This window comes from Aethalodelphis obliquidens, unplaced genomic scaffold, assembly GCF_003676395.1.
Source record: "Aethalodelphis obliquidens isolate GAN/ISIS:26980383/991018 unplaced genomic scaffold, ASM367639v1 scaffold69, whole genome shotgun sequence".
Classification (NCBI taxonomy): Eukaryota; Metazoa; Chordata; class Mammalia; order Artiodactyla; family Delphinidae; genus Aethalodelphis; species Aethalodelphis obliquidens.
The window spans coordinates 3,400,850-3,428,181 of NW_020838013.1; the positions used below are offsets into that span (position 1 = coordinate 3,400,850).

At 58.2% G+C, this 27,332-nt stretch overlaps 5 protein-coding genes across 10 annotated transcripts; 2 read left to right on the plus strand and 3 right to left on the minus strand.

Annotated features, from left to right (window-relative positions):
• Positions 1–134: 134 nt before the first annotated feature.
• On the minus strand, positions 135–6,898 carry EFEMP2 (EGF-like fibulin extracellular matrix protein 2). Of its 2 annotated transcripts, none has more exons than XM_027090038.1 (11): positions 6,780–6,898; positions 6,356–6,473; positions 6,074–6,122; positions 5,251–5,457; positions 4,524–4,646; positions 4,126–4,242; positions 3,862–3,981; positions 2,393–2,512; positions 2,178–2,304; positions 1,740–1,935; positions 135–871 (listed from the first exon to the last, which is right to left on the minus strand). In XM_027090038.1, the coding sequence occupies exons 2-11, from the start codon at positions 6,464–6,466 to the stop codon at positions 710–712; spliced, it is 1,332 nt and encodes a 443-aa protein (XP_026945839.1). In that variant the 5' UTR covers positions 6,467–6,473; positions 6,780–6,898; the 3' UTR covers positions 135–709. The 2 variants fall into 2 exon arrangements, with proteins under 2 accessions (XP_026945839.1, XP_026945838.1); XM_027090037.1 differs by having other exon boundaries at positions 871–980; positions 6,780–6,885.
• A 3,134-nt stretch (positions 6,899–10,032) lies between these two features.
• On the plus strand, positions 10,033–13,511 carry CTSW (cathepsin W). The gene is made up of 10 exons (XM_027090040.1): positions 10,033–10,158; positions 10,407–10,491; positions 11,333–11,446; positions 11,842–11,996; positions 12,104–12,200; positions 12,283–12,363; positions 12,504–12,629; positions 12,836–12,900; positions 12,978–13,187; positions 13,273–13,511. The coding sequence occupies exons 1-10, from the start codon at positions 10,072–10,074 to the stop codon at positions 13,381–13,383; spliced, it is 1,131 nt and encodes a 376-aa protein (XP_026945841.1). The 5' UTR covers positions 10,033–10,071; the 3' UTR covers positions 13,384–13,511.
• A 192-nt stretch (positions 13,512–13,703) lies between these two features.
• Positions 13,704–17,459, minus strand: FIBP (FGF1 intracellular binding protein). 2 transcript variants are annotated; one of them, XM_027090042.1, is made up of 10 exons: positions 17,255–17,459; positions 16,855–17,053; positions 16,527–16,653; positions 15,922–16,022; positions 15,280–15,413; positions 14,829–14,937; positions 14,688–14,751; positions 14,352–14,438; positions 14,167–14,264; positions 13,704–13,827 (listed from the first exon to the last, which is right to left on the minus strand). In XM_027090042.1, exons 1-10 carry the CDS (start codon positions 17,337–17,339, stop codon positions 13,758–13,760), a joined length of 1,074 nt encoding a protein of 357 aa, XP_026945843.1. In that variant the 5' UTR covers positions 17,340–17,459; the 3' UTR covers positions 13,704–13,757. The 2 variants fall into 2 exon arrangements, with proteins under 2 accessions (XP_026945843.1, XP_026945842.1); XM_027090041.1 differs by having other exon boundaries at positions 15,259–15,413.
• Positions 17,460–19,075: 1,616 nt separating this feature from the next.
• CCDC85B (coiled-coil domain containing 85B) lies at positions 19,076–20,339 on the plus strand. Its single transcript, XM_027089835.1, has one exon. The coding sequence runs from the start codon at positions 19,491–19,493 to the stop codon at positions 20,097–20,099; it is 609 nt and encodes a 202-aa protein (XP_026945636.1). The 5' UTR covers positions 19,076–19,490; the 3' UTR covers positions 20,100–20,339.
• A 427-nt stretch (positions 20,340–20,766) lies between these two features.
• On the minus strand, positions 20,767–27,030 carry FOSL1 (FOS like 1, AP-1 transcription factor subunit). 4 transcript variants are annotated; one of them, XM_027089830.1, is made up of 5 exons: positions 26,503–27,030; positions 24,482–24,679; positions 22,461–22,568; positions 21,855–22,011; positions 20,767–21,206 (listed from the first exon to the last, which is right to left on the minus strand). In XM_027089830.1, the coding sequence occupies exons 1-5, from the start codon at positions 26,590–26,592 to the stop codon at positions 20,992–20,994; spliced, it is 768 nt and encodes a 255-aa protein (XP_026945631.1). In that variant the 5' UTR covers positions 26,593–27,030; the 3' UTR covers positions 20,767–20,991. The 4 variants fall into 4 exon arrangements, with proteins under 4 accessions (XP_026945631.1, XP_026945630.1, XP_026945633.1 ...); XM_027089832.1 differs by adding an exon at positions 25,393–26,083 and having other exon boundaries at positions 21,094–22,011; positions 26,503–26,592; XM_027089829.1 differs by having other exon boundaries at positions 20,767–22,011; positions 26,503–27,027.
• Between the last annotated feature and the right edge of the window lie 302 nt (positions 27,031–27,332).

The following is a 27,332-nucleotide window of genomic DNA, read 5'->3' on the forward strand; positions in this document are numbered from 1 at the left end:
CCTCAGGACCCGTGGGGTCCCCTGGCAGGGCACTGAGACTGCCAGGGAGATGAAGTCAGTGAGGCGTTGCAACTTTGAATCTAGTTTATGTCATCAGAGTTCTCTGATCAAATAAAGTTTCCTTTGAGAAGAAGTTCTGTAGCTAGGAAAAGAAAAGTTTATAAAGCGCTGACAGTCCAGTTGCCTCATTTTATGGATTGGAACACTGAGGCTCAGGGAGCGATCGTTTGTGACCAAGCTAGGATTGAAACCCAGGGCCTCCTGGCACTGTCTAGAGCAGGATTGTTCGGGCCACTGCAGAGCAGCCAAGCCCACGTTTCTGGGCTGTGGCCTGGAGTCTGCAGCCTCATTACCTCTTCCCTCCTCAGGGTGATTCTGATGCCCATGGTATATAGGCCAGTTCCAGTCTTGGGGATGCAGCTCCCAGCTCCTGTCAATGGAGCCCTTCAGCCTGGACAGAGACACCCCCTGCCTTTAGGTGGACGTGGCCCGCCTCCCATGAGCCTGCCCTTTCCCCACTCTGGGGTTCACTGCAGTGTGACCCACCCACCTCAGCCACCAGGACTCCTTCTTTCTCCCTTTATTGCCTTTCTCTCTCTACCCTTCACAACAGCGTCTTCCCTTTTTAGCAGAACACAGTCATCCCTGAGCCCCAGGCTCCTCGGCTACAGGGAACCTCCCCCTCCCTGAGAGCTCCCCCGCCCACTCCTCAGAAGGTGTAGGCCCCCACGAAGACGGTGAGTCTCAGTACAGAGCTGGCCCGGTAGCTCATGAGGGAGTTCATGGTGACCATCTCGAGGTCCAGCACGTACTCCCGGGGGCCTGTCACAGGGCGCGCGAGGACCAGCATGGCGCTGACATTGTTGATTTGCTGCAGGGTACAGTGGGTGGGGGGACATGTAGATCGTGTCAACCTACGCACCAGGACCCTACTCCGCCATCACCTCCCTGCCCTGAGTCTGGTATCCACGACCAGTTGGCTGTGAAGTGGAGAGAGCCCTGGTCAGCCTGGGACCCCGGGCGCTCATCCAGACCTGTGACTCCCTCGACATCTGCACCCGGGCTCCTGCCCTCAGAAACATCCCACTGGTGCTCTTCCCACCTTTCCAGCTAGTTCTTCTTTTGTCTAACCACGGTCAACTGATTCAGGACCAGATGTGAGACTCGGGAGCAGTGGGGCCTTTGGTGACCTGGAGCAGGCAGACTCCCCTTCAAAGCACTCAATTCCAGAAAGAGAAAACCAGCACTGGTACCAGACAAACCCTTAACACCCCTCTCACTGTGTCACATCCAGACCCTGCCCTCCTCCCACCTCCACCAGCAGAGAGCTGGATTCTCAGACCCCAGGCCCCTGTGCCAACCCCTGCTGCCTCTGTCTCCAAGATCCAGCTCCACTTGTTTGCCCTTCCCAGACTCTGCTGTGTCTGTTACCTCCAGCCTCTCATGCTAGTCCTTTGTCCTAAGGGTGAAGCAGTTGAAGCCAGATACGCAGACCAGCACAGGGACTCAAACCCCAGTGTCTGAGTGCCTTGCTAGAATTGTATTTAACAATCTGTAGTTTGTACCAAGGGAATTTATAACACTTCTACCTTGCTACAGAAATTCTGACCCCTGTGGGGAGGGACACAGAGAAGAGGTGGGGCATGGTGGCATAGTTGCGTCTCCCACTTAAGGTTTCCTGGAATTCAGTTTTGGATTATGCAAGTCAGTTGAGGGATGGGGTTAAGGGAAAGCCTTACCCTAATGTAGAAGTCTCCCTGCGAGTTTCCAGCACGGATCTGAAAAGCATTGTAGGCGCCAGGGTAGACGGAGGTCGCTTGGATTTGGAACACGTCGGCTGGTACGCTCCGCTCCGAGGTGATGCTCATGTAGCGGTGCACGATGGACGAGGGCTGCTCCCGGCACAGGGGGTTGGAAGCCGGACAGAGGCAGCGACTGGAGACCCCGAGATGGGAACACGAATGAGGTCATAGCCCATCCTCCAAATCTGGCCCACCCCCAGAATTAGGGATCCCAAAAGGATCCTCCCACTCTTGCTGTAACAGCATGTGTGGTTTAGTTGGACTACAACTCCCATCGGCCCTCAGAGCACTCGGCAGCCCCAACAGGCGCCAGTCAGCCGCAGAGCCCTCTGGGAGTTGTAGTTTCTGCTATGGCCTGGTGTCGAGTTGACTCACTTGTCCGACACCTGGACATAGGGCTCCACGCAGCGGTTGGTGTCCACGCAGCGGTAGCCCCCGTGGAAGTTGACACACGTTTGGGCCTCAGAGCACTGGTGCGCACCCGACTCACACTCGTCAATGTCTGTGCCGGGGGAGAGGGGCTTGGAACCCGGATACCACGCCACCCGCCCCTGACACCACCCCGCCCGCTGCACCGGGGTAACCTGTACCTTGGCACAGGCGCGTGGCCAGCAACTGGTAGCCCTGCGGGCAGTGGCAGGAGAAGCGGCCTGGCTCGTTGACACAGCGGTACTGGCAGAGGTAACTGGAGTAGCTGCACTCATCGATATCTGAGGGTGGAGGGGGAGGGGGGCGGGGCTGAGGACTGGGCTGCCGCAGTCCTCCAGCTCAGCCCCACACATGCTCATCTCATCGACTGAGCCTGGCCCCAGGTTAGGCTCAGTGTAGAAAGAAGCAGAAGAGACAGGCCCTGCGGAACTCAGCAGCGGACAGAGGGTTCAAGAAAGAACTGCCCAGGGGACTTTCCTGGCGGTCCAGTGGTTAAGACTCCGCGCTTCCACTGCAGGGGGCATAGGTTCCATCCCTGGTCCGGGAACTAAGATCCCAGAAGCCACATGGCAAAAAAAAAAAACAAAGAAAGGACTGCCCAGCTCACAGATCTCTCTTTGCCCCAGGACTATAAGGTGATACTAAATGAGAGCACTGGGAATCTAGAGGTTTGGCTTTATATCCTACTGACTGAGTTTGGGGAACCTAAGTTTTCCTGTCAATAAAATCAGTGGCTTAGACTGATGAGCCCTCGAGGCATCCCAGCCTGCTCTGGGTTTCAGTACTTTGCCCGAATCCTGCAACCTACAATCCGCCCAATTACAGTCACCTCCTGCCAACTGCGAGCAGCAGAGGCAGGAGCCAGGTTTTCTCCTCTGTGCCCCTTATGCTGCCCGGCACCTAGCCAGGTACCAATGCGGCCTTCCTCGCCAGCAAAGCACAAAGCATAACAGAAACAGGGCACGTGGCCGGTTGACATGGAGTGAGATAGAGCCCTGGCCCCATTGGGCAAGTCACTCAATCTCTCTTCACTGAAGTATTTTATCTTATTTTTTGTAATCCTCCCAACAAAACTTGAGGGAAGTATTATGTCAATTTGCAGAGGAGGAAAAACTGCTATTTATCTCATAGGATTGTTGGCAGGATTAAATAAGGCCAAATATGTTAAGGAAAGCATACTGCACAGGGCAGTTTCTCAATAAATGCTAATTCACTTTAAAGCGTTGCTGCTTGGGACTTGAAAAAGTCTGTCGTCGTTTTCTCACTTAATTCTCAAGACAACCTATTCTACAGAAGAATAAATGGACTCAGAGAGAAGAGTGACTTGCCCTGGTCCAGGATTCGCACGCACATCAGCCTGATTCCCAGGGAGGGGGGCACCTACATCTTCGTTCAGTCTCCCTACTGAGCTTCGGTGGGGATCTGACTGCTCCCCTCTGTGCCTTCCCCACCAGGTGGGCAGCTCTGTAGGTGCCCAGCCACCAGCTGGGGTGGAGTACCAGGAGGCACATGGGTGCAGGATGGACGGGACGTGGAGGCATCAAGGGGAGGGCTGTGTGGCAGGAGGTGCAGCATGACACAGGGCCTGGGGGACCAGTGGAGGGACACGCGGCAGGGGTGGAGCTCTCACCACTGCAGGAGAAGCCATCCCGGTGCAGCTCATAGCCCTGGTGGCAGCGACACAGGAAGGTCCCATAGGAGTTGAAGCAGCGCTGCTCACACGGAGCCCCCATGTCACATTCGTTCACATCTGGGGGTGCCAGGAAGAGGGGGAGGGGTGAAAGCCGAGGAGCAGCCCAGAGCCCCCGCTGCCCCTGGGCTGGTCAGGAAGGGAGCTCCCCACCCACACACCACCCTGCGCAGGACCCAGGAGCCTGGCCCAGCCCGGCCTCACCCACACAGGAGCGGTTGTTGGGCCCCAGCTGGAAGCCCGGCTCGCACTGGCATCGAAAGGAACCAGGCAAGTTCACGCAGCGGTGCTGGCAGTAGCGGTAGCGGCACTCATCTATATCTGGGATGGAGGCAGGGGAAGGACAGCAGAGGGCAAATGTCAGGTGCGGCCCAGGCCAGCTGGGACTCATCACCCGTAGTCTTGCTTGTGTCTGGGCTGGGCCAGATCAGCCAGGACTCACACATACATGCACACAGTCCTGTGTCTGGGGACAGTAAGGCAGAGGTGGCAGGGGACTGGGGTGAAACCTGGGGGTGGGTTGGAACGGGGATCAGGTGCTAGAGTGAGAGCCAGGTCATGGGCACAGAGCAGGGACCAGAAAGGCCGCTCCCCAGACTCACCCACACACTCGGGCCCGATCTTGCGGTAGCCGTCGGGGCAAGTACACTGGTAGGAGCCAGGCAGGTTATGGCACTCCTGGCTGGGGCGGCAGTCGTGCAGGGCCTGGGCACACTCGTCCACGTCTGCAGGAGACACCACTCAGCCCCCGCCTGGCAGCCCATGCACCACCCGACACGACAGACACCTCAGTATGGGAGCACACAGGTCAGGTACCACTTACATGGATGTGTGGGTGACTGATGCACCCACAACAGGAACACGTGGACCCGCCCAACAGCACAAATAAGAGTTTACCAGCTTGGAGCCAATGAGAACGGCACCCCTACGCTGGGAGACCTCATGCCAGGGAAGCATAGGATAAGGCCCTGCCCATACTCCCAGGAGCACAGATTCCAGGGCCTTCCTCCAAGGCCCGAGGCACCCACGGGTGGGGTGCAGACCAGGAAGGGGCAGGGGCAGAGGCTGAGAGGCAGAGCTCTTGCAGTACGTCTGCAGCAGTCAAGGCGAGGGTCCCAGAGGCTGGCTGGGCAGTGTAACAGGAGCTGGGGCCCCCTGCAGCAGGCCCCACGCAAAGTGAGGGTCTGGACAAGGGTCTGGATGTTATCCTAGTGGCCCTGAGGAGGCTCTTGAGCAAGGGAGGAACATGAGGTGTAAGTTTTTAAGATGCAGTGAGAGATGCTCGGTAGAAGGGTTGGAAGCCTCAGTGCCAGGGTGACCCTTACTCACCCGTGCAGCTCTCTTGCTCATCAGGCTCATAGCCCGGGAGGCAGGGGTTGGGGTGCTCAGCAGGGGGCACTGGTGGTGGTGGTCCCTCGCCATGCAGGTCACTGATGACAGCAGCAGAGCGGGGCAGGCACAAGTAGCCCCCATAGTGGTTGATACATTTCATTTCCCCCTTGCAGGCCTCCGGGATGGTCAGGCACTCATTGACATCTGCGGAGAGGGGCCTGCTGGGCACAGCCAGTCTCCTGGGCCGGCCGTGGAGGGGGTGGGAGGCAGGAGCCCATCTCAGCCTTCTCTAAGCTGAGTGACCCGGGCAGGGCCTTCCCTCTCTACTCAAGAAGCTAAGGCTGCCTGCCCAGGACCCCTTCCCAGGGCCTGCCAGGGCTGATGGTGGAGCAGTTGTTCCTATAGTCACCCCCATTTTCTTGCCCCCAAGAGGGTCTCTGTCCCTCCCCAAAGCCCTGGCCCTGACTCAGCCTAACAGTGATGTGCAGGCCTCCTTACCCACCCCCGCAGGCACTGCTCTCCTGGAGCCGTGATAGGACAAAGCTGGATAGGACAGTGATTAGAGGAGGTATCCAGGACAGCGCCCTGTTGCTCTCTAGACTCCTGAGGGGGTGGGGAGGGGGGCGGGCAGGGTGTCCTGGGTTTCTCTGAGAGGGAGGGGCCTGGATGGTTTCTCCACCCCTAGCCGAGCTGGCCCCCTGAGAATCAGAGCTGGCCACGGCCAGGCAGAGCTGGGCAGGAGACAGAGCAGCTCTTGGAGGTGGGGTTGCAATCCCCTTCCCGGTTCTCCGGGGTGAGTCAGTCCCCCAAGCATCCTCACCCCGGCAGTGCTGGCTGTCAGGGTCCCACTCATAGCCGTCTGTGCATTCCTACAAGGGGACCAGAGGTGGCCAGTGGTCACCCCTGGCCGCCTCTAGCTGACCAGGCCAAGACCAGGGCCCAAGCCTGGCTACCCTCCCCGCCTGCTCCAAACAATGGCCCCAGCTGCTCTACCAACCAGGGGAGGGGAGAATCTTCCCCAGCAGCAGCCACCCCAGGATCCTGGTCTCTGTGTCCCTGCCCTGCTCAGCCCAGCCCAGGCCAGTGACCCCACTGTCCCCACCGTGTAGCTGTCGGGCTCCTCAGAATCCTGGGGAGACGCTGCCCCCAACAGCAACAGCAGCAGCGCCCAGAGCAGTAGAGACGCGGGGAGGCAGGAGGCGAAGGGGAGCATCCTGGGGCTGGGGGATGGTGGGCGGGGGTCAGGGCGCCTCTGCCGCAGCAGCCCGCATTCCCGGTACCAGGACTCAGAGCCGTGGCCCCGGTCGCCTCCTGCTCGGAACCGTGCTTGGGGCACCGGAGCCTCCCAGGGCCGAGGGCCGACTCCTCACGCAGGCCGGGGTTCAGGGCCCACCCGCCCGGGGCCGCCCCGCCCCCGCCCGGTCCCCCAGCGGCTCCGGCCGAGGAGCGCGGGCCTCTCGGCTCCTTGCTGACGCGACTCGGCCGAGACTCTGGCTCGCGCCCTCCCCCCATGGACGGCCACTCACTTGGGCCCGCGACGGCCCCGCGGCCCGCGGCTCCGGCGGCTCGGCTGGCTTCGGCACTGCCTGCGGCAGACGGACAGGCGGACGGCGCAGCTCCCTGGACGCGCGGCCCCAGGAAGCGCCCCCCGCCCGCCCGCCCGCCGCGGCGCGGCCCACCCCGGCGCCTCCGCCCGCCCCTCAGCGGATTCCTGAGCCCGCGCCAGGGGGAGGGACCCCGACCCCCCACTTCTCCGCCCCCAGCCGGCCGGAGGCCCCCACCCGGTCCCCCGCGGCGCCTCCCGGAGCCGCCTCCCGGCGCCGGGCCAGGGTCCCCTAGCGCCCGATCCTGGGGGCATTGGCCCTGATGCCAGGCCCCCGACTCACTTAGGAGCCCCCACGCTTTCACTTTGCGCACCCCAAAATGTCATCCTGCGCACCTAGACCCTACCTAATCTGCGCCCCCAGAATTCCTGTGCACTTAAGGCCGGGGCCCACAGACTCTTTCTGCGCCTCCCAGAATGTCATCCTGGGGACCTAGACCCCACCTAATCCTGGGACTTCCAGATCCTCACTCTGCAGCCTCCAGAATGTTATTCTGTGCACGCGGACAGTCACTCTGGAAATACCAGAACTTCGTCCAGGGTCACCAGACCCTCGCCCTAAGAAAAGACGCTCCCAGGTCCAGAACTGTCCATCTCGGTCCCTTCTCCTCTCCATCCCCAGGGCTGTCTTCAGCCAGGCGGTCCCTTCACTCCAGAACGGCCTCCTGCGAGCCCTCAGTCCGAGAGGCTACCTCAGTTTGGGGCGGGGGCGGCAGTTCACTTCTGGCCCAGAATGAATGGAAGCCCCTGAGAAGGCGGGCAGGGCCGAACTCGGGCGTGCAGGACGCCAGGGTCCGGTGCCATCGCCTTCCTGGCCATCCTCCCACCAGCGTCCTCCGACCCCACACACACACCCCGCCCCCAGTCCCCGGGTTTCTGCATCCTCTCCCAAGCAGAGGGAGAGCCCTAAGGGGAGGAGTTTGGGCGGAGCTGGCTCCCAGGAAGGGGTTGGGGTCTTGCCCTGGCCACGTCTCAGGGCGGGGCCAGACGGGAAAGGGCTGCGTGTCTAGGGGTCCCCTGCCTGGAGGCAGACAGGGTGTGGGAACTGCCGAGCCCTCGGTTCCCTTTCCCACCCCTGTTTATCTTCACTATCGCCCCGCCGGGGGAGAGGAGAGGACTTAACGGTGGGTCCTGGGGTGAGCCTTCCGGGTGCAGTGTGAACTGGAGAGCACCTCGCCACCCCCAAATCCTTCCCAGCACCATCCCCCAACGTGCGGGGAAGGAGCCTAAAAATAATAGTTCTTTAAAACCAAAAATACAGACAATAACAAGTGCTGGCGAGGAGATGGAGAAATTGGAACACTCATACACTGTGGGTGGGAATGTAAGATGGGGCAGCCACTGTGGAAAACAGTCTGGCAGGTCCTCAGAAATGTTACCACGTGACCCAGCGATTTCACTCCTAGGTATATACCCAGGGGGATTGAAAACACAATCCACACACACACACACGAAATCTGTACAGTGTTCATAGCAACACTATTCATAAGAACCAAAATATAGAACCAATCTAATGTTCATCAATTGATGAAAGGATAAGCAAAAAATGGTAACACGGTGGAATGTTATTCAGCCATAAAAAGGAATGAAGTACTGATATATGCTACAACATGGATGAATCTTGAAAACAGTACACTAGTTGAAAGAAGCCAGACACAAAAGGCCACATATTCCACTTACTTATGTGACACACCCAGAATAGGCAAATCTGAAAGACAAACTAGATGAGTGTTTGCCGGGGGGAAGGGGAATGGGGAAATGACTTCTAATGGGTATGGGGTTTCTTTTCGGGTGATGAAAATGCTCTGATATTAGACAGTGGTGATGGTTACACCATTATGCAAATACGTGAAAAACCGCTGAATTGTACACTTATAAATGGTGAATTTTATGGTATGTGAATTATACCTCAATAAAGCTGTTATGTGAACCTCCAGCTCTGAGGGCTGACATGGGGCTTTAGCCATAGGTCACACACAGCCAGAAGCAGCTTGGGACACATGCCTGGGGTCTAGAATCATGAAGCCAGGTACCCCTCTGTGGATGGTCTGTCTACTGTATTTTAATAAAGGCAGCATCACTCTTTTTTCCAAATAGAGGAGTCCCTTGGCTTACTATCCGGGGTGTGTGTGTGGGGGGGGCGGGGGCTGGGTGCAGCAAAACGGGATCTCACAGCTTTGGGAAGATTCCTAATGAATGAAGAAAAGAGGTGGTGAGCTCATGAGTGGATGGATCCCTTCCCGTCGCTCCCATCCCCATGGAACCCCGAGAAAGCCAGCTTTTTTCTTACCCATCTCTTGTATTGGGTGCTGGTTGCCAGCCTGGAGGCCCATATGGGAGCTCCCTAGCCCAAGGACCCACTTAAAACCAAGGCAGAAGTAACAGGTGTGAACACCCCTGCCCAGCCCTTAGCCTCCAGCCTTACTCTGTCTGAGATGCCAACCCTGCTATCTTTCCGCCCCCTCAGGCCCACCCACACCCCTCATCCCCATCCCCAGACTGATAGGAATGAAGAACAGAAGGAGGTAGTAGATGCCACTTGCTGTCCCCCGGACCCTGAACTTTTCTATTTAAAACCCATGACGACCAATCGCTCAGTCAACAAATCCCCACTGAGCCAGCTCTGTGCCCAGCCCCTTCCTGGGTGCTGAGGACACAGGCAAGGCAGATACCTCCGGTGCGGTTGGGACGCAGACGCCCAGCAGGCACAGGCACAGCAGGGGCTCAAGGAGCTGCAGGTTACACCACAGGATGGGTGAGCTGCTTGGAGGTGACTTCTGAGCCGACTGAGCTCTGTAATAGGATGAACAAGAATGCTCTCCGGGGGCCACTGACCACCACCCATCCCCCCAGTCATCAGGGCCTGTGGCTTCCATAGCCCCCTGTTTCCCGCTCAAGGCACTGATGGCCTTACATTGTCACTGCCCACTTAGGATCTGTCTCCTCCTGTCCCCTTAAGGACAGATCCATCTCCATATCCCTAGAATCGCCCAGAACAGCATGGGCAGAGAGCCTCTGTTGAATAAAGGGGTGGAGCGGGGTACAGGAAGGCAGGGGGCCATGTAGGGACAAAAGCCTGAAGGCCTCTTGTGCTGGGGGTCCTCCTCCCCCTCGCAGCCTGGTTTCCCCTTTGTGGTTTCTCCAGCTCCACCCTCTCAGCCCCTCCACCTTGGTCTGCATAGCTTCCTGCCGCTGACACTCTGGTCTGCGGCGTCATGTCACTAACTGTCCATCTCTCCTGTCTCCTGGCCCTGTTGGTGGCAGGCCTGGCCCAAGGCATCAAGAGCTCCCTCAGGGGCCAGGTAAGCGTCCCCAGCCTGCTCCCCATGCCTGGGGCTCACCCCCTCAGAAACAGTGCTTTGCTCCTACTTCTCAGAGGGAGCAACTGAGGCTGGAGAGGTGATTGACGCGTCCAGGCCCACACAGGGAGAAGAGGGGGTGAACCGGCTGCTCCCCTAACCCAGTCCTGGCACATCTGGGAGCTGAGGTGTGGTCCCAGCAATGACTCCTCACCTCTCCGCCTCCCCACTGCCCTTGGTTGTTTTTCCAGGACCCAGGTCCCCAGCCTCTGGAGCTGAAAGAGGTCTTCACGTTGTTCCAGATCCAGTACAACCGGAGTTACTCACACCCAGCAGGTATCACGGGGCGCAAATGTCTCCAGTCCAACCCCCCTTCTCCCATTTAAGAGACAAGGAAATCAAGCCACAGGGTGGGGAATGTGCTTGGCCAAAGCCACTCAGCAGGACAGTGACAGGGCTGGGGGTGTACTCCCTGGTTTCCCAAATGCACAAGTGGGGACAGGATCATCCTTGGCTACGAACCTGGAGGGAGGCAGCAGCTGTTGGGGGTCTGACTGGTCCAAGAGGATCCTTCACCTCCAGAGCCACTTTCCTGTGACTGCAGGCAGCAGGCAGGAGGCCGCCATCTAGTCATGAGTTCATTCAGCAAACACCCAAGGATACCCATTTTGTCCTCAAGCTGGGGACTCCCTCTCCACCCCCAGGAGTTGCCAGCCCTGCCCCTGCCCTCTGGATCTCATCTCCTATAGGGGGATGGTCTGTGAGCACCTTTCAGCCCAGACTTCCTGTGCCATGGACCTGTACCCCACCCTCCCCCGCCTCGTTCCAGCCACAGACTTGCGGTCAGAGATGTGAAGTACAGAGAGCGATGACCTGGCAGGATGCCGATCTCTAACCATCCACTTTTCCCTTGAGTCACTCTGCCTTCCGACCCTTTACTTGGCTTCTCCCCCAGGTGGGCGGAGATACCCCTCTTCTGGCTTCCTAGGAAAACCCAACCCTAGGGGCGCTGGGGAGCCACTTCCTTGGCCCAGGTGTCTGTAGCAGGGCCTGCAAGGACCACGGGAAACACAGCCAGTGCTCACCTAGGCGAGTGTGGATGAGAAGCCAAGCCAGTGACCACTTCCTACCCCTGGGGGCTTGGAAGCCAGCCTAGGACAACCTCCTTTTGGTCTAGAGCATGCTCGCCGCCTGGACATCTTTGCCCGAAACCTGGCCAAGGCTCAGCAGCTGCAAGAGGAGGACTTGGGCACAGCTGAGTTTGGGGTGACTCCATTCAGTGACCTCACAGGTACCGGGGCCCCCTCCTGGCCCCTAGGTGGTAGGTGGGGAAGCAGAACCTTCTCCAGGGATACTAGCAGATGGACAGGGCAGGTTTTTGGCTTTTGTTTCCCAGAGGGACTCTGAGGACCAGAGGCCTGGGTGCTTGGCCCAAATCAGAGATCAGGGGCAGGAACTCCGGAGGCCGGGGTCGCAACCCAGCTCAGGGGGAGGCAGCAGGTGCAGGGGAGTGCACCCCAGCAAGGAACCTGGCCTCTCTCTAGGCCTCAGTACCCTTGCCTTTCTGTCTCCCAGGGTATTAGGGGGACTCAGATGGCTGAGGATGTGGATGGCTGAAGTGAGAGGCAGACTGTGGGGGAGAGGGGGTAAAAACTGCAAAATTTGGGGGCCCCATCTGTCTCCCAGAGGAGGAGTTTGGCCAGCTTTATGGGCATCAGAGGGTGGCTGGAGAGGCCCCCAGTGTGAGCCAAAAGGTAGGGTCTGAAGAGTGGGGGCAGTCAGTGCCCCTGACCTGTGACTGGCGGAAGAAGGCTGGCATCATCTCACCCATCAGGAATCAGGTATCTGCCCCCATGCGGCCTGGCCCAATCCAGCCCTGGTGGCGGGAGGGGGAGGGGAGGGGCAAGGCCTGCATTCCCTACCCCCACCCCCATCCTTCTACCACTAGCAAAACTGCAACTGTTGCTGGGCCATGGCAGCAGCGGGCAACATCGAGGCCCTGTGGGCCATCAAAAACGATCAATCTCTGGAAGTCTCTGTGCAAGGTATGGCTGGGGGAGGGGACCTGTGTGACTGAGGCGGGGGTGCCTGAGGCCCGGGCACCCACACTGTCCCTGCTTGCACCAGAGCTGCTCGACTGTGACCGCTGTGGGAATGGCTGCAAGGGCGGTTTCGTCTGGGATGCGTTCATAACTGTCCTCAACAACAGTGAGTGCCTGTCTCTCGGGGCAGCTGTGTGTGTGTGTGTGTGTGTGTGTGTGTGTGTGTGTGTATGTGTGTCGGGGGGGTGGGGGGTGGGATGTTCCGCAGCTGAGCCGAGTCTCCTCCGGGGCCTTGCTCATGTCCAGGTGGCCTGGCCAGTGATAAGGACTACCCATTCAAGGGGAACAGCAAACCCCACAGATGCCAGGCTAAGAAGCACAAGAAGGTGGCCTGGATCCAGGATTTCATCATGCTGCAGCCCTGCGAGCAGAGTACGGGCAGGATGGAGACACATGGGCGGGCCCAGGGGGGAGAATGACAGGGACAGACAGACCAGGACAGACAGGGCTACAGACAGAGATGGAGGGATTTGGGGGTGGGGGGTTGGGCGTGGGAAAGAGAAAGAGATAGAGACACCCATGAGCCGAGAGCAGGGGGCACAGGACAGGCAGGGCCTGACGGCACATTCCACCCCCAGGAATCGCCAGGTACCTGGCCACCCAAGGCCCCATCACTGTGACCATCAACATGAAGCTACTGCAGGTGGGATAAGGTAGGGAACTGGGGGGGAAGGGTATATAGGGGAGGTAGCCCCCGACTCAGCCTCTCTGCCCCTGCAGCAATACCAGAAGGGTGTGATCAAGGCCACATCTACCACCTGTGACCCCCAGCTTGTGGATCATTCTGTCCTGCTGGTGGGTTTTGGTAAAAGCAAGTCGGTGGAGGGGAGGCAGGCAGAGGCAATCTCATCCCGGTCTCATCCTCATCCTCGCTACTCCAACCCATACTGGATCCTGAAGAACTCCTGGGGGGCCAACTGGGGTGAGGAGGTGAGTGTGATCTACTGGGGGCGGGAGGACAGGGCCGGACAGACCTCTCCCCGCCGACTGGCCCTGATGTCCCCTAACTTCCTAGGGCTATTTCCGGCTGCATCGAGGGAGTAATACCTGCGGCATCACCAAGTACCCACTCACTGCCAGAGTGGACAAACCCGTTAAGAAGCACCAAGTCTCCTGCCCTCCCTGAGCCCACCTGGCTGCCCCCCAGCTCTCTCCTGCTGTGCCAGCTACCTCCCTGCCCACCCCACCCCAAGGTTTTTGCCTATTCTCCCAGTGTTTCTGCTACGGATTGAATAAACCTAGACAAGACCCCTGTCTTCGGAGTGGACTCAGCTGGGGTGGGGAAATAGATGGGGAGTACATAGATAACATTCTCTGACATGTCCTAGTCCCTGCGGGGCCAATGGACACATACATCCTTAGACACTGTGACACTCAGAGACACACGCGTGCAACCTGCACACACTCCCACACGCGGACCCATAATTGTACCCACTCACAGCCTCCTCCAAAGTCATGGCAACTTTATTGTCAATGTGGGCAGGGCAGGGGGAGGGGGCCTCAGTCATGACAGAGACGCAGGAGGCAGCCACGGAGGGTGCCCATGTAGCGGTCCCAGAGGGCCTGGTGCCTGCAATGGTAACAGTAACGGGATCGGCTGACGTTTACTGTATGCCCCTCGTGTCATGACACTGCTCTAAGTGCTCTCTACACCCTCACTTGTTTGATCCTCACAATATTCCTATGATCCTCATTATTATCACCCCCAGCTTATGTACGAGGGGACTGAGGAAGGGAGAGGTTAAGGAACCTGTCCAAAGTCAGGGTCACAGCTTCCAAGAGGTGGAGCTGAGACTCTAGTCAACACAGACTTCCACCTCCAGGGCGACAGAACAGGGAACTCTGAGTCTGCAGGAGGGCTAGGCCCCAGAAGGAGGCCGGCAGAGTGAGGAAGCCTGGGGTGTCTCACCGGAAGCCATCCAGGGAGTGGACCGATGCCGAATACTGATTCAGGAAGAGTCGCACATCATTCAACGGCCAGTGGTCGGAGCGGCAGGGTTCCACGAACTGTGGGTCCGAGGTAACATCTAGCACTGGTACAGCCCAGGGACAGGCCAGGATGGGGATCAGAGGGCAGCGGGCAGGACAGCTCACCTTCTCCACAAGGTCCACAAACAGGTCTCTAACATCCTTATTGTGGGTCAGCTTGGCGGCCACATTCACCAGCCCCCGGGACAGGTTCTGTGGGGCAGGGAGCCTGGGAGTTCTGCCTTCTGCCCAAGAGGCTGGGGGCTGAGCCCAAATCTATCCACCTCCCTCCATCAAATAACTCCCCATTGTTTAAGAGCTGGCTCCCCCTTCACAGGCAGGCAGAGGGAGCAGCAGCGCCACCTGCCGGTCAATCTCAGGCATGAGCAGAGCTGCCCGGAGGGGACAGTGCTCTGGAGGCTGACGATGCCAATGGGACAGAGGCTGGATTGGGCCACAGACCTTGAAGTTGGCTTCCATCTCAGAGAAGACCCCGAGCTTTCCCCGGAGGGCAGTGCACACCAGGCTGCAGGGAGACAGGGTCAAGCCCAGAGTCGCCTGGGCCCCCACTTCAGGCCCCGCCCCATAGACCCCAAGGGTCACCTCTTGTGCAGGTCCAGAAGGTCCTTGTCAGCCACAAGCACCTTGAGCTCCTTCAAGTCCTGGAGAAACTCCTTGTCTAAGTCCATGTCCATGTCATCCGCCTGGGGGTCTGAGTGAGGTCCATGAAGGGAGTTGGGGTGGGAGATAAAAACCCCTCCTGTGACATCCCGAGCCTTCCTCCCCCACCACCTCATTGCGCCCCATGAGACAAAAGAGCAAGTGGAGTGTGAGGGACGTGGAGTGACTGGCCCCAAGCCATAGGGAAGCCGTGGGCCCTTTGTCTGCAGACGTGTGGGTGGGAACACCGGACTGGGAGCAGAAGTGGCTGGGGAGGGGCCCTGAAGAAGAAAGGATGCTGGGAACGGGGGCCTGCAGGAGAAACCGCTGGTGGGAAGCCAGGCCCTGAGAAGGTGAGGAGGTGTCCAGGCACCTGGGTCGGTGGGGGCCTCACCGACGGCTCCAAGGGTCCAGTTCTGGATCATGAGCTCAGCACAGAAGGCAAAGTCCCCAAAGCTCAGATACTGCAGTTTTTTCTTCCCTGTCTCAAAGCGATTGTTGGCAAAGAAGACGATGGCTGCATAGTCCCTGCAGGGAGGGGAGAGTGGGCCCATCAGGGCTTGAAATTCCTTCTTAGCGAGCAGCTCCCACCTGCAACACTGGCTGGGCATCCGAGTTCTGGCCTCTCTCTACCCTAACTCACTGTGTGATGTGTTTCAAGTCACTTTTCTCTGGGCCTCCTCATCTGGGGAAAGAGAAGGTTTCAGCCCAGGTCTCCTAAGGGACACAGTGGGAGACCACAGGGTAACAGCTACCATTCACTGAGTACATACTAAGCCCCAGGGGCTGTGCCGTCATGGGCTTTCCATGTGGCACCTCGCAACAGCCCAGTTGGTGAATGGCCGGGCTGGGATTCAAACCCAGGCCAGTCTGATCCAAAGTGCAGACCAGGAGTGGGATAACCATCCCCCCAGCCCAGCCAGGAGGTCAAGCGGGTTGGTGTGGGGAATATGGACCAGCCTCAGGGGGCAAGGAAGGAGTGTGCAGGAGGGGGAGGCAGCTGGCTCCTCATCTAGCCCCTCACCTGGCCCCTCACCTGGCCAGCCGGTCGGACAGGAGGAAGTGTTGCTGGATGTTATCGACCAGGGAGCCCCGCATTTCCTCCACCACCTTGAAGACTCGCTTAAAGTTGTCAAACTGCAGGGCAGTTAGAGGAGGAGAGAGGACTGGTCAGAGGTTGCTCACCCAATAAGCTGTTTAGTGAACGTCCCTCTATCACCTACCCACCTATACAGTCAACAGACACTGAGGGAGCATCTGTTATTCCTTCAATAAACTATTAATTATTAATACCTGTTATCAATTCAACAAGTGTTCACCAGCTTCTGCCATCTTGCCTTGGATACATGTTTACTCACTCTTATCAATAAATTCACCCCCATTTTAGCATCATGCTCTCCAGTTCTTCACTAATTTGTGCTGAAACTGACCGTCCTGGCTAAGCCCCAGGAAAGCTAAGGTCAGATCTGGGCTTCTGAGAGGCCACTCTGGCTGAAGAGTAGGGAATGGCTTGGAAGGGCCAAAAAGAGAGCAGAGTGGATATGAAGCCACTGCCACCGAGGTGCTGGAGGAGCCTGGAGGTGGGGCAGTGACCAAAGGGATGGTGTGAAGGGGCGGGCTGCAGATGAGTGTGGTGTCCACCTGTCTCCGGCAGCTCTTGAGGGTGATGCCTGTTTTGGTGCTGATGTCATCCAGGTCTTTCTTAGTGCCCTTGGACAGCTTCTTGCCCAGCACCTCCCGCACAAAGGCCTCGTCAAAGGCATAGTACCTGTGAGGAGTCAGGGGACACTGCTGACTTTCCATAAAGGAGGCGAAAGGAGAACTGGCAGGACCTGGGTTTGGCCCCTTCTGCTCTCAACTTTCTCCCGGCCTAGATAAGCCCCGTCCCTCCCTGGGCCTCATTTTCAGCCTGCAAAATGGGTATATGGCCAGACTGGTTGGCGTCCCCACCATCCCGCCAGGTGAGCACCTCTCGATGAGCAGCGCCTGTCGAGAGGGCGGGATCTGAAAGATGAGCTGGTGCAGCAGCTTGGGCGGGGCGTGTAGCAGGCGCTCAAGCATTTGGAAAGTACGGTAGTGGTCCATGGTGTCGCTCTGCAGCACCGCTGCTGTGGCGCCGGTCTGCTCCAGGATTCCCGAGCGCACCCTCAGGGCCACCGCGTCGCTCACTAGGAAGTGAGCGCTAGCATCAGGCTCCGCCCCGCCGACCCCAGAGGCCCTTCAGGGATTCCAGACCCGACCCCTAGGTATTCGGTACTCCCAGGCCTCTGCCCACTGCCCTATAGGATGCCTACTCCTGGCTCTGCCCGCTCTCCCATCCAAAACAACAGCTCCGCCAAACCGGCACCCACAGACGGTCCCCCACAGACCCGAATAACCGTCCAGCCAGAGGCGATACACGTCCTCGTCGATGAGGGTCGTGTTCCCCACGAAGATGTCCAGCTCGCTGGCCATGGCGACGCCGGGACCCGGGCGCTACCGCAGCGCCCCAGCAGGAGCAAGCACTGCCCGGGCCCGGCGCGCTGCCGCCGGGCCACTTCCGTGAGCACAGGCATTCGGCTCCCGGCACCCGGAGCCAGAAAAGGACCACTTCCGGGACAGAGCGAGTCGGGGCAGGAGCGGCGAGGAAAGAGGCGGAGACGGAGGCAGTGGAGTAGCCCCGCCCTCCTCCCAGCGGGAGGGGGAATCTCAGGCTCTCAGTCCCCACCCCACCCCACCCTCACCCCGGCCAGGTTAGCGGGAGGGCGTCCAGAGTCAAGGTCTCCGGCCAGTTTGACCTATCCCGGCAACCTCTACCCTCACATCCTTCTGGTTTTTCTCTGCCCTTTTCGGGGCCTCCCTACTTTGACCTGTATCCTAAATTTAGGGGCTCCACTGGGCTCTATCCTAAGTCTTTTCTCTGAAAAAAAGGTGTCTGGCTCATCCTCAAGGGCCCTTGCTGGGTGGGAGCCCCTCAGTCCATCCTGCAGACGAGCCCCTCTCCTGAACATGGGGCACCTGTTCCCATGGTTTTAACCACCTCTCCCCCACACACTAATGACCTCTCTTATTCTGCAGCTTAGAGCTCTGTCTGCAAGTCCACATCCAGACGGCCACCTATGTGTGACTCCACTCTGTCCCCCACAGGACCTTCAAAAGCCAGACAGACCTGTCGGTCTCCCGAATCTGTTTCTTTCCTGCGTTCCTATCTTGGTGACAGCCCCACCATCCACGCGGTTCTCATACCAGAAACCTGGGCTTTCTCCCAGACTCCTCTCTCCCTACATTCAGTTCTGCCGATTTGCCTCCTGAATATTTCTAGTATCTGTTCTGTCCTCTCCACCCCCACTGGCACTGTCCCAGCCCACTCCTTCTGCATAGCTCTCCTTGCCCATTGACACAGTGTTCTTAGTAATCTCTCTGCCTACATCCCCTCCCTGTGGTCCATCCCACACAAAGCCGTCCAAACAACCTTTTTTACAAAATGCATATTTAAAAATGTTACTCTCCTGCTTAAATTCTTACTGGTCTGTGTAAACGCTCCAGCCTGGTATTGAAAACTCTTAAAAATCTGGCTTCTGATTACCTTTGTTACCTCCCTTCCTCTCTTACCACTTTCTCTAAGCACCTGCCTTTCCAAAACAAACAAATAAACAAAAAACCCAAAAAACAAGCTACTCTCACGGTTTCCAAAGCAGCAAGCCTCTTTCAGACCCCAGCGATTCTCATCATGCTATTCCCTCTCCTTGAAATAGCTCTCTCATTACTTGCCAAAGTCCTATGCATCTTTCAGGGCCCCTCGGATATCACCTCTTTTGGGAAACCTTTTGCAGGTAGGGGGCGGTCCCTCAAAATGTGCTCTTCTTCCATTTGCTTTTTGTTTAACGCAGCTCGTCTCCTCTGCCAGATTACGATCTCTTTAAGGACAGTATAAGGATATTGATCAAGTTTGTTTCTCTATAAGCCTTACATACAATAATAGTTTATTGAACAAAAGAATCCCTTGTATGGCCCTCCCACTGGGCAGGACACGGTCCGTGAGAAGGAGAATAGGCTGATGGTGAGCCAGGACGTTTGGACTTATGTTTCCGTGGACTGGGAGCGATGCTCAGTGAGCCGAGACTCTTGAGTTCGAGCAAAGCTAGGAAGGAAGAAAAGGCGATCCGTCTGGATTTCGCCCGGGGGTGGGCAGGAAAGTCGGGGGCCGACCCCCGAATCTTGGTTCTCAGAGGGAGCTCGAGCTTGAGGAGGTTTCGAATTGGAAGATACGAAGCTTCTAGTTTGCTGTTGACTGCCGCGGAGGTCGGTGACGCGGGTACCGAGTGTCCGCGAGCGTCGGGGACTCCGCGGTCCAGAGTGGGCGGGGAAGGGCCTTGCTCCCGGCTCCTAGGCACCGCCCCTTCCGAGGGAGCTGGCTCGGATTGGCTGTTCTTCCTTGACGCCATGCAGTCCCGACCCGGCGCGCGCCCTGCCGCGTGCCCACCCACGCGCGGCTGCTGCAGCCTAAGCTATCTCTACCACAGCCTGTCCGCGGAGCGGGTGCCTGAGCCCCAGCGGCGAGGAGCTCGTCGTGGGGCTCCTGGGCCGCGGCGGCGGGCAGGCGATGCTCCAGAGGCTTGAGCAGCCATGGAGGCCGAGACGGGCGGCCTGGAGGAGCTGACGGATGAAGAGATGGCGGCTCTGGGCAAGGAGGAGCTGGTGCGGCGCCTGCGGCGGGAGGAGGCGGCGCGTCTGGCGGCTCTGGTGCAGCGCGGCCGCCTCATGCAGGAGGTGAATCGGCAGCTACAGGGTCACCTGGGCGAGATACGCGAGCTCAAGCAGCTCAACCGGCGCCTACAGGCCGAGAACCGCGAGCTGCGCGACCTCTGCTGCTTCCTGGACTCGGAGCGCCAGCGAGGGCGGCGAGCCGCTCGCCAGTGGCAGCTCTTCGGGACCCAAGCATCCCGAGCCGTGCGCGAGGATCTAGGCGGTTGTTGGCAGAAGCTGGCCGAGCTGGAAGGCCGCCAGGAGGAGCTGCTGCGGGAGAACCTGGCCCTTAAGGAGCTCTGCCTGGCGCTGGGCGAGGAGTGGGGCCCGCGCGGCGGTACCGGCGGCTCGGGGGGCTCTGGCCCTGGGCCGACACCCGAGCTGGCCTTGCCCCCCTGCGGTCCCCGTGACCTGGGCGATGGAAGCTCCAGTACCGGCAGCGTGGGCAGCCCCGATCAGTTGCCCCTGGCCTGCTCCCCAGATGATTGAGGGCACAGCTTCGCGCCGACGCCCGCCCGGATTGCTCCTCCAGCGCGGAGATTGCGGTGGACCTCGGCACCCGGACGCCGCCCCCGCTGCGCACGAGGGGCCGCTGGCATGGACTTAGAAACCCTAACACTGAGGAGGGCCCCTGGCGCTCGCTGGCGGGGCAGGAGGGGGACTGGAGGCTGGAGCGGAGGGACTTGCTGGGGGCTGGGTGGAGGCTAATAAACTGAGGCGGAAGCAGAGCCCATGGCTGGGGCAGCGTCTGTTTGGGACTCGCCGGCGTTGGGACGAGGGCGGGGACGTTGAGACTGGGTACCATTCCCATCTGGAGGGACTGCAGAACTAAGGTGTCTGACTCCCCCATTACTTGCATCCTGGGGCGGGATGTGGGACCGTGGTAAGCCACTGGCTCCCCCCATCAGGCCCCAGGACAGGCCGTAATCCAGCCCCTGAAGTGGCTCCAGCTCCCTTCCCGGCTCCTTCCTGTCCAAGACAATGGGGCAGGAAGCAGGTGTTGGGGGCCTGAAACCCACTCAGCCGCCTCCCGGGAGGCTGGAAGGGGCATAACAGTGCCCTCCTGTGGGAGTACTGTGGGCCCCCACCAGGAGGAGGATGGTAATCCTCTTGGCTTCGCACCTCATAGCACTTCTGTGCCTTCTCTCAGTCCTGGAGCTGAGGCAGAACAGACGTAGCCTCACTTGTCAGATAAGAAAATCAAGGTCCAGAAATATCAAAGAATTTGTCCAAGGTCATGTAGTGAATTGGTGGAGCTGAAATGGGAGCCTAGGGCTTCTGGCTCCAAATCTTCTCCCTTTAGCCTCTGGGTCCAATGAGAGCAGGCTAGAGCTGCAAGCCTTTTATTCCATTTTGGCAGGTTTGTATAAAAATACTCTCTTTAGGAAAATAAATAGCAGCTGCCCACGCTGTGGAGGCTTGGAGCTAAAGTCTTCTCAGAGCTGGGGCTGCAGGTCAGCTCATCATAGAAACCTCTGGCACCTCCTGAGCTGTTCCACTTATGAGGGGCTGGCAGAGTGTCCTGGTTCAATAACCTGGTGCTGCTGGCAGTGGGGCTGGGTGAGTTAGTGTTCTCGGCGGGTAGAGCATCACCTCCTGTCAGGGGTAGGGTTGGGTGAATCACAGGAAGAGGGTGATGGTGACTATAGGGGTGATCTGCAGGGATTTAGGGCTCCAGAGGACCTCTGAGAATCTACAAAGTCCCTTGGGAGCTGCCCGGAATTTTCTCCAACAAACAGGAACCACTTTGTCTCTGACTTAGTGCAAATTGTGCTAGAGAGGCCAGCTCTAGAGAAAGAGGGGGCAGCTTTGGTAGCCCCAAGCTGGCACTACCAGGAAGCAAAATATGCCCAGTCTCATCTGGAGGGATGGAGAAGAATCTGCTGGGGTTGGACATGAGATATGGTCCAGGCCAGCTGGACCAATGGGCAGGGAAATATTGGTGAGGGTAGCACCCGCAGGGAGTGGGGGCTGGAGTGCCTCATAAGGCCAGGAGGGTTGGGGAGCCAAGGGGGTCAGAAGAGGGGTCCCCACTGCTGCTGCTACTCCTGCGGTGGGCTGAGGCACAGGGCTCCGGTGTGCTGGGGTAGGTGAAGACCAGACTGGGGGTGAAAGGAGTCAGGGAGGGTGTGGTCATGAGCGTGGGAGTGTGCAATGCTTCGGGTTCAAGCACAGGCCCTGGGGAAAGGGAGATACGAGGCACAGAGCGGGAGGGGGCTGGTGGGCTGCTGGTGCCACTGGTACCGCCTGTGCCGCTGGTTTCGCTCTCCTTGGCCCCTTCCGGGATTTTGCAGATGGGGCGGTGGGCTTCCAGCACCAGCTCCAGGCGCTCCTTCTGTTTCTGCAGCTCCTCAATCTCTCGCTGCAGCCCGGATTTCTCGTCCTCCAGTTTGTCGGTCTCCTGTGGACGATCAGGAGAGGAGTCAGGAGGATGAGGGCTGAATACCGCGGAGCCTCCCACTGTGGTAGTGATTGGAAGGTTGGGGCGCGGAAGGTGGGTGGTGGTGGCGAGGGGGCGGGGGGAGTGGGGAGTCTCCAGCAAGTCTGGACTACAACTCCCATGAGTCGATGGGAGAAAATGGGCACGACTCCCATCAGGCTCGGGGGGCATCTTCGAAGGACATTGTCGGTCCCAGCTTCAGCTCTTCTCTGTTCAGAGAGAGACCCGCTGCAATTAATTTTTAATCACATTTTCCTCGTCGGAGTGCGCCTCCGACAGGGAGCCGGGGGTGGGGCAGGGGACTTCATATACCGGCGCCCCCTGCGGCCCCGCGGGCTCTTGGGAACTGGGGGCCTTCTGAGGTTGGGTGGGCCGGGACCTGGGCACCCTCCGCACTCGCCGGTGCTCACCGCCTGCAGGAAGTCGGTCAGTTCTTTCCTCCGGTTCCTGCACTTGGCCGCGGCTAGCTTGTTCCTCTCGCGCCTCACTCGACGGCGTTCCTCCTCCTCGGGGCTGATCTGGGGAGGGTAGAGAGAGCAGTGAGGTGGACCCTGTGCTGCTGGCCCAGTGAGTGGTAGGAGCCTGGCCGAGGGCATGGCAGCGCAGGGGCACCCTCAGGCTGCGTTTTGGGACCTCTGCACCCCGACCGGTTCCCCGCTTTAGTAAGCTTGGATGAGTCATATTTCCTCCTCGCACCCAGCTTTTGCCTCCTATGATTCCTCTCGGAATGCCCTTCCCGTCCTTCTACAAACCTTAACCCTCCTCCTCTCCCAGGCTCAGCTAAGATTCCCCACCCGACCCCGGCCGTTCCTGGAAGCTTCTTTCATTCCGCAGCTATAAGTGGCCTTTCCTCCCATGAGCCTCTGGGACCAGGCCACTCTTTTTAAAAGGACCCTCGTTCTTTTCAGTCTCTTGATAACCGAGTCTCCTCTTCCCCAGGGGCTGTAAGCACCAAGAGGGGCTAATGAGAGCTGCTAAGTAGTTGTTCATCGGGAATCTACTATGTGCCAGCTAAGAGCTTTACACAGATTCCTTTTAATCATTTAAGTTTTATTTATTTTTTTTATACAGCAGGTTCTTATTATCTATTTTATACATATTAGTGTATATATGTCAATCCCAGTCTCCCAGTTCATCCCACCCCACATGCCCCCCCACCCCGCCGCTTTCCCCCCTTGGTGTCCATACGTTTGTTCTCTACATCTGTTTATAAAGATTCTTAACCCAACTTTTCGTGTAAGGAACTGAAGCCCAGAGAAGAAAGAATAACTTGTTTGTGGTTCCAGAGCAGAAATTAAAATCCACTCACTCTATTTAACATTGAGAAAGAGGCCAGCTGATGGAGACCACCTCCCCCGAAAGGACCCCACTCACAGCTCACAGCCTCAGTCTAGGAGTACCCAGGATCATGGCTGAAGGAAGTCCAGGAGCCTGCCTCTGGGGCTTACACCATGGTCTCCTTCCAGTTGGTCACAAAAGCCAGCCATTCTGTTTCTGGGGAAGTCACCCCTGGCCGACGGCACATCTTTGTTAGGATCCTGACGTCTTCCCCATCCTCTACCCTGCTGTCAGAGCAAGCTCCTTAATGTGCAGACCTCACCGACTATAGTCTCAGATACCAAAATGCCCCAGGGAGAGGAAAGTGGAACCACTCCCTAAAGACCCTCTAGCTCTTATTCATTTATTTTGGCACGGACTTTATTAGCAGTGTGCTGCTAAGAACCGTGGTTTGGGAGGTAAGAGTTCCCAGCTCTCTAAGCTTCAAGCCTTCTCTTAACCTCCTGGTGAGACAGTGTGGATTAGTGGTTACGATCTGACTTTAGAATTGGACAGACCTGTCTCATTACTCACTACTTGTGTGATCTTGGGCAAGTGACTACCTCTCTGTGCCTTCATTTCCTTGGCTGTAAGATGGGGAATACCAGAGTTCATTCCCAAGAGGGTTTTCGTGAGGATTAAATGAGATAAGAAACAGAGCCTCAGAGAGTAGCTGAAGGGAACCCTCCTCTTTCTGTTCTCTTCCCAGCAACATAGACAGCATAAGCCCGCCCTCTCCATACCTGTCAGCAGCTGGAGACCCTCTACTGTCCACACAACTTTCCACACATACACCTTGCATGTTCTCACTGCTACCTCCGTTCCTTCTCCTGCCATCCCCTCTTCCTGGAATGTCTTTTCTTTCATCTTTCTCTCTATTCAAATCCTACCCATCCTTCTAGGCCTGTAGGAAGCCTTCCTTGATCCAGAAGTGACTGCTTTGCCCTCTGGGTCTCCCCAGGGGGTCTCATCACTTTCTGTCTTGGCCAGTAGTCACCAGTGGGTCTGTTCTCCCCATGCCCCTTCTAAGCCTGCGTTCTGGGCAAGAGCTTATGCTCTGCACCTCAGCATCCCTGTGGGCACAAGAACCCGTGCAAACGCCACTGCTTCTTACCTGTTCACAGGGCCGGCGACGCACTGCTGGAGTTTGGCCCAGGGCCCGTATGACTCCTGGCCGGGGCTGTGGGGGACTGTACTGGGGGTAGGCCAGAGGCCTGGGGTAGCTGCTGGGTCCCAGGAAGTGAGGCTGAACCATCCACTGCAGCTCCTGGCTGCCACTCACAGTGTTGATGCTTGGCACGAGGTGGAACTTCTGAGGGATAAGACATGGAGGGCCAGGGATAAGGTCTCTGTGGATTGAGGGGCTTCCAGTAATAAAGTGTGAATTCCAGGTGCTGTCCCAACCACTTTACAAATACTGACTCATATAATTTGCACAAGAGTATCTTCATTTTCTGACAGGAAAACAGTTGTCCCTAGACACACAGCCAATAAGTGGGAAGTGGGGTTTGGATCCAGGCAGCCAGGCTCTTCTTACCCACTTTTGCACCCTGCCTGAGTCCCATCTACATAAAGAGGATAATGACAGCCCCTAACTTCGAGGGTGACTGTGAGAATCAGGTGAGAGAATGTGTGTGTGACAGAGCCTGGTAACTGGCAGGTGCCCAACACACAGGGGCCATGGTGGGCAAGAGCCACTGCTCTGAGTTCAAGCTAGCCCAGTTCTAATCTTAGCTCAGCCATTTACTGGCTGTCAGGGCGAATTATTTAACTTCAATGTGCCTCCGTTTCCTTGTTTTTAATATTGTCATAGGTGAGGATTACAGCATTTCACTGATGCTAACAAGTTCCCTTCAGTAGCTCTGAAATCATAGTTGAATTGGTAACTTTAAAAAAAAAATTAGTGGCACAAAATAATGGTGGGTTTTAAAATCAGTGGGGTCTTGGATTCTGTGAGGTAAAGTAAATGAGGTGGAAACTGCCCATCACAATGCAAGGCTGCACAGTATGCGCTCCAGGTATTACCTGTCATGATACTTTCAGCCAGAAACGTGAGGAATGGGTTGAGATGGGGGCTCAGTGTTCCGGAGGAGAACTGGGTTCAAGCCCAGGCAAGTCTGGACAGCAGTGTCCCCGGCTCAGCGCTGCGGGCCTAGTGACCCAGTGACCCCAGTTCCGGGCCGAGGTGCCGCCGGCGGCATCTCCCGCTCCCGAGGTTGTCCGGGCCCGGGACGCTCCGAGCCAGGAAGGGAGGGGCGCTCCGGGTGAGTCAGCCACCGTGACTCGCCGCCGTGACTCGGCGGAACGGACGCCGCTCCTTCCCTCCCCTAGCGACACGTGCTCACGGCCCCTCGACAGGAAATGGGCACCTGCAGCCTCCCGGGTCCCCCCTCAACCCTCAGCGGACGCCGTTCGGTGCCGAGAGTCGGGGGCGCGGGAGTTGCCGCTGCAGGACCTCGCGCACTTCCGGCACCTCGCGGTTTCCACCGGCCCCAACCCGTAAAAGGGTCAAGGGCCAGTCTCCCGGGGCCCACCAGGCTCCACTGCGCCGAGATGGGGATGAGGACTTGGCGACGGGGTGGGGAGGGACAAACAAACGGTCAGGCACACGGATGATCACAGACAGACTGCCGAGGATTCGCAGTCTGTCGGGGCTAGCCTGGCGGTGGATCCCGTGCGTAGGGACGTCTCGGCGGCCGCGGCTCAGACTCCGGACCTCGGAAAATGAGTCCGAGATGGATCAGACCCTCTATGATCCTGTCGGGGCTAGGACTAATCCCGGACTAAGGGGTCCCCTTCCGACGTAGATGGGACAAAGAAATTAGCGGTGAACAGGAAGAAGGAAAGAAGGTAACGGAGACGGAGGGACAGATAGACAGCAGACAGAGACGGGAAGGGGTACGAGCGCGAGAGGGGATGTTCGCAGATGTTTGCTCCGCCCGCCGCGCCCGTTCCGCTGGGGAGTGGGGGAGAAAGTGCCCTTAGACAGCGGAGAATGGGCATAATCCGCTGCCACTGCTCCGAGACCCATTCCCTGCTCCTTGTTCCCGGTCCCAGTCCCCGAGTGTGCGGGAGCGGCCCGCACAGTCCCAGGCTCTGTCCACCTGGGGATCCCAGGCGTCGGGTTCCTCTCACCTGCTGGCCTGTCGCCGGGGGCTGCGCCGGGCCGCCGTACGCACCACCGGCCCCGGAGCTCGGCCCGGGTTCCCCGTAGTCTCGGAACATGCCCTGGGCTGGCTGCTTTGTGGGGTCCGCGTCGGCGGCTTCGGTTCTGACTCACTCGCTCCTAGCGGAGTCTTTTCTCTTTATGAATGAGAAGTCCTCGGGCTGAACCACTTCCACTGGGGGTGGGAGCGGAGAGCGGGCGTATCGCAGCGGCTCTGGACAACTCTGGGCTCCACCTCTCCAGACGCACTGCCTTTTGTCAGTCCGCCCTGAACTTTTCATCGCTTCCTACGATCCAGTAGCCGACTTTTGTTGGGCAAAAGGGGAGGACTTGGCGGCCCCCAGAGACAGCGGCGGGTCCGCCCCCTCTGACGTAGCTGCCCATACATGGTGCAATTTCCTCGCCGCGCCCAGGTGGAGCGAAGGATTCCCCCGCGGACAGACGCACCTGAGAGCAGCCGGGCGCCCCGCCCCACCCAGCCCCGCCCAGGCCTCAAGCGCAGACCTAGACCTCCGCCGCCAGACTCCAGAGCCTCTCACTGCTTGGTCTGGCCTCAGTGTTTGCATCCGTAAAATGGGACGAAATAATCACATAGCGAGCTTCCCACGCGTGGGAAGTTGGAATGAAGAATGTGAAAGTGGTCTGGAAACTGTAAATCGGATTATAAATGTGATTGATGTAATTATTATCATCATCATCATTTACTGCCAGGGACCGTGCTACTGCCATTATTTCATGCCAGGAATCGTGCTACTACCATCCAAGTCTCGGGGTGAGGCCCACTCACTTGCATTGTTTT

What these genes read in the sequence shown, in the direction of transcription:
- EFEMP2 (XM_027090038.1), bottom strand. Translation starts at nt 6,466, where the DNA reads ATGCTCCCCTTCGCCTCCTGCCTCCCCGCGTCTCTACTGCTCTGGGCG. An exon ending in TGACAGCCAGCACTGCCGGG is followed by an intron (nt 5,458 to 6,073) that starts GTGAGGATGCTT and finishes CCCTCTCCGCAG; the next exon opens with ATGTCAATGAGTGCCTGACC. An exon ending in GGATGGCTTCTCCTGCAGTG is followed by an intron (nt 2,513 to 3,861) that starts GTGAGAGCTCCA and finishes CTCCACCCTCAG; the next exon opens with ATATCGATGAGTGCAGCTAC.
- CTSW (XM_027090040.1), top strand. Translation starts at nt 10,072, where the DNA reads ATGTCACTAACTGTCCATCTCTCCTGTCTCCTGGCCCTGTTGGTGGCA. An exon ending in AGAGCTCCCTCAGGGGCCAG is followed by an intron (nt 10,159 to 10,406) that starts GTAAGCGTCCCC and finishes TTGTTTTTCCAG; the next exon opens with GACCCAGGTCCCCAGCCTCT. An exon ending in TCTCACCCATCAGGAATCAG is followed by an intron (nt 11,997 to 12,103) that starts GTATCTGCCCCC and finishes TTCTACCACTAG; the next exon opens with CAAAACTGCAACTGTTGCTG.
- FIBP (XM_027090041.1), bottom strand. Translation starts at nt 17,339, where the DNA reads ATGGCCAGCGAGCTGGACATCTTCGTGGGGAACACGACCCTCATCGAC. An exon ending in CAGGCGCTGCTCATCGAGAG is followed by an intron (nt 16,654 to 16,854) that starts GTGCTCACCTGG and finishes GACTCCTCACAG; the next exon opens with GTACTATGCCTTTGACGAGG. An exon ending in AGATGGAAGCCAACTTCAAG is followed by an intron (nt 14,439 to 14,687) that starts GTCTGTGGCCCA and finishes CCTGCCCCACAG; the next exon opens with AACCTGTCCCGGGGGCTGGT.
- CCDC85B (XM_027089835.1), top strand. Translation starts at nt 19,491, where the DNA reads ATGGAGGCCGAGACGGGCGGCCTGGAGGAGCTGACGGATGAAGAGATG.
- FOSL1 (XM_027089829.1), bottom strand. Translation starts at nt 26,592, where the DNA reads ATGTTCCGAGACTACGGGGAACCCGGGCCGAGCTCCGGGGCCGGTGGT. An exon ending in CCCCGGCGACAGGCCAGCAG is followed by an intron (nt 24,680 to 26,502) that starts GTGAGAGGAACC and finishes CTTATCCCTCAG; the next exon opens with AAGTTCCACCTCGTGCCAAG. An exon ending in GTCGCCGGCCCTGTGAACAG is followed by an intron (nt 22,569 to 24,481) that starts GTAAGAAGCAGT and finishes TACCCTCCCCAG; the next exon opens with ATCAGCCCCGAGGAGGAGGA.